General features: G+C 51.4%; 1 protein-coding gene across 1 annotated transcript in view; it reads left to right on the forward strand.

Annotated features, from left to right (window-relative positions):
* The first annotated feature begins 2,083 nt into the window (after window positions 1-2,083).
* LOC103474065 (stromelysin-3-like) overlaps window positions 2,084-3,063 on the forward strand; it is a 10,915-nt gene continuing 9,935 nt past the window's right edge. Inside the window, exon 1 of the mRNA XM_008424788.2 lies at window positions 2,084-2,570. Within this exon, the coding sequence (XP_008423010.1) occupies window positions 2,466-2,570 (105 nt within the window). The 5' untranslated portion in view covers window positions 2,084-2,465. The remainder of the gene's footprint in view (window positions 2,571-3,063) is intronic.

Raw genomic sequence — 3,063 nt, forward strand, 5'->3', positions numbered from 1 at the left:
ATTCTGGATTATCAGCCCAGAGTTGCATCAACTCGGATTAGAAACAGAAAAACTTTCCAGTTCGGCTCAGATTTGATCTTCTAGAAAACAAAATGATGTCTGGAAACACAAACATGACAAACTACCGGTCCGGACCGGAGAACAGAACCGGACCGTTTCAGAACCTGGGTGAACTTCAGGTGAAAGCAGCTGGTTCCGTTAATGTTTCGTCTCTCAGTTCGTGTGTTTTTGGCTCCGTGTTGAACTGAACCAGAACCAGAACCAGAACCAGCTCGGTTTAACCCGCTGCAGGAGAGCCTCTGAGCGGCTTCCTCTCTCAGCTGGCCCCCCCTCTGGTTCTTTTTACTTCCAGCTGACGAGTTGTGATCAGAATGAAGCAGGTGGCCGATCGGTTCTGACCCAGATCACCAGAACAAACAAACTCTTCCTTGCTAAACTTAGCCGCTAGCCCCGCTAGCTCCCAGCGCTGCAGAAACTCGACATGAACTCAAAACTCACCTTTAAGTCGTTCTCTGGTAAATATTTGCAGTGTTTTGCTATTTCTACGTATCTGTCGAGGTCTAAAGGCGCCATAATTAAAATGAAGTTTCAAAACCTGAAAACAAAAACGGCTAAAGGCGATTAGCCTTCCTGCTAACTAGTTCCGCTTCTCCTTCCGCCTCGGATTCTTCTTTTTCTTCTTCTTCTTCTTCTGTGGCGGAGCGCAGCTGGTAGGACCACAGCGCGACCGCCACCTGGTGGTTCAGAGAAGAAAATACCCGCGCATCTTATAACGGATGGATAGTTCTGTTGGTCAGCTGGGTGAGCAGGAGGACTGCTAATCTGCTAGAGCGACGTCATTATCATTTTATGAAAACACGATAAAATATAAAATCAGAATTTAAAAGAAAAAGAAAAATTAAAGTATAAAATCAGGATTAAAAATGATGGAAAAATTGGGATTTGAACGATGACGTTATTCCAGATAACTTATTAGTAATCAGAAGATAGAGATTATAGTACCAGAGAGTTTTAGGCAGTGGTCCCCAAACTACGGCCCGCGGGCCGGATCCGGCCCGCCTCCACATTTGGTCCGGCCCCCTGGATTTTTCTTCAACCACCAGGGGGCTCTTGAGCAGGAAGTGTGTCCTGTAAACTGAGGGTGTTTTGTTTTGCATGGCGCATTGCTGCCATCTGTTGGACTTTTAGGGAACTGCTGGACTTTTATGTTATTTAATCAGTGCGGTTGTTTGCTCGCGGTAGAGCAGATGAACACGTGTTTATGTACGCCGCGTTCCAGGTCGAGTTCTTCGAAGCCTGTAAGTAGCAGCTAATACTTCAAAACGAGCCTTTATGCTAACATATGAGGAATTAATATGTTAAAGTTACTTTAACTCAATGGAAGATATACTAGTCAGTCCCAGTGACCGTTTCACTAACGGCTGGGAAAGCCCATGTGCTTTCTGAGTAGAAATCAATGAGAAACGCGCTAAACCCCCCCACTGAACAGCTTCGACCTTCAAACCCAGCCCCCCCTGCCCCCCCTAAGCGTGTAACACCTTTTCTGTTACAAACTGACTCCGCCCCCCACCAGAGAAGGGAAAAGTTATGTGGCCCTCACAGGAAAAAGTTTGGGGACCCCTGGTTTTAGGTATGGCGGTTTCACCATCTCGTCCCGTCAGTGCTGCCCCCTGGTGGCCGCTCCAGATGTTTCAGCTCCTCTGGTCTGGATGAGAACTACACCAGGACATTCCTTCCTCCTGTTGGGTTGTTCAGGCATAAAATCCCATCCAGATCCAGATCCAGATCCAGATCCAGATCCAGATCCAGATCCGTGTTTCTGCGGGTCAGGTGGCTCAGTTTTCCTCTTGGTGTCGGATAAATCCTGATTTTCGGCTCTGAGCTGCAGATCCGGGATGTTTCCGTCCCAGTCAGGGTTTACTGGGAGCTCTGGTTCCATCAGAGAGCTGCAGCAGCTACGTGTTGCTAACGTCTGGCTGGATCTGGGCTCTTGCTGGAAAACCGGCGGCAGGACGGTTCGGCTTGGTCTAATGTCTGGGTGGCGCTGCAGCCGGACTCAGCCGGAGTCAGCGACCTTTGACCTGCAGACTGGAGACCCAGTTATAATCTGCTGCCTTACACTACCCCTGCTCTCTGACAGCACAGCAGTCAGGCCCAGACTTTGACTAGGCCGTCTTCCTTCTCTCCAGCTGCCTCCACTCACCTGTGATTAGCTCTTCTGCTCCCGCCGCCATCTTGTTTCCAGACAGGTTGAAGCTTTGTCCAGGTTCAGCGATTAAACCCGTCACCAGTAGTTCAGCGGCAGCTGATCGGTCGCTCTGGGCTCTGTTGGTGCTTCCTGGGCTTGCCGTGGGCACCGAAGGGTTAACGCTGTGTGAGGAGCAGGAGGAGCTGCCGCTGGAGCGCCGCCTGCCTCTCCGCTGCTCCCGCGGCTCCAGACTCGGCTCCGGCTCCGGAGGGACGGCATGATGCGGGTCGTCCTGTTCTGCTGCTGCTGCCTTTCCTCCCTGCACCCCCTGCTGTGCGGCGCCGCGCCGCTGGCTGGGGCCGGCGCCGCCGTCAGCCCGCAGGTGAGTCCACACAGCAGAACCGGGGGGAGCAACAGGGGCAGCATTCCTACACAGAGCAGAACAAAGATCCAGGGACAGAATCGGAACCGGACGACAGGTGTGTGACTTCAGACAGGAAGTGAGGTCAGGTGAGAGTTACCTGAGTCTGGAAACGCAGAACAACGTCAGCAACAGGACAGGTTGCTCTGGAAGAGACGGAAAAGTTTATCAAGATCCCAGAATCTCAGGGAACCGGAAGAACTGCAGATTCACTGAAATCACCCAGAACCTGCTGGGGCATCAGGGGCAACTACTGGGCAGGTACTGATAGGTACTGATAGGTACTGATAGGTACTGATAGGGTACTGATAGGTACTGATAGGGTCCTGATAGGGTCCTGATAGGTACTGATAGGGTCCTGATAGGGTTCTGATAGGTACTGATAGGGTCCTGATAGGGTCCTGATAGGGTCCTGATAGGGTCCTGATAGGTCCTGATAGGGTCCTGATAGGGT

Source organism: Poecilia reticulata, linkage group LG12, assembly GCF_000633615.1.
Source record: "Poecilia reticulata strain Guanapo linkage group LG12, Guppy_female_1.0+MT, whole genome shotgun sequence".
NCBI lineage: Eukaryota > Metazoa > Chordata > Actinopteri > Cyprinodontiformes > Poeciliidae > Poecilia > Poecilia reticulata.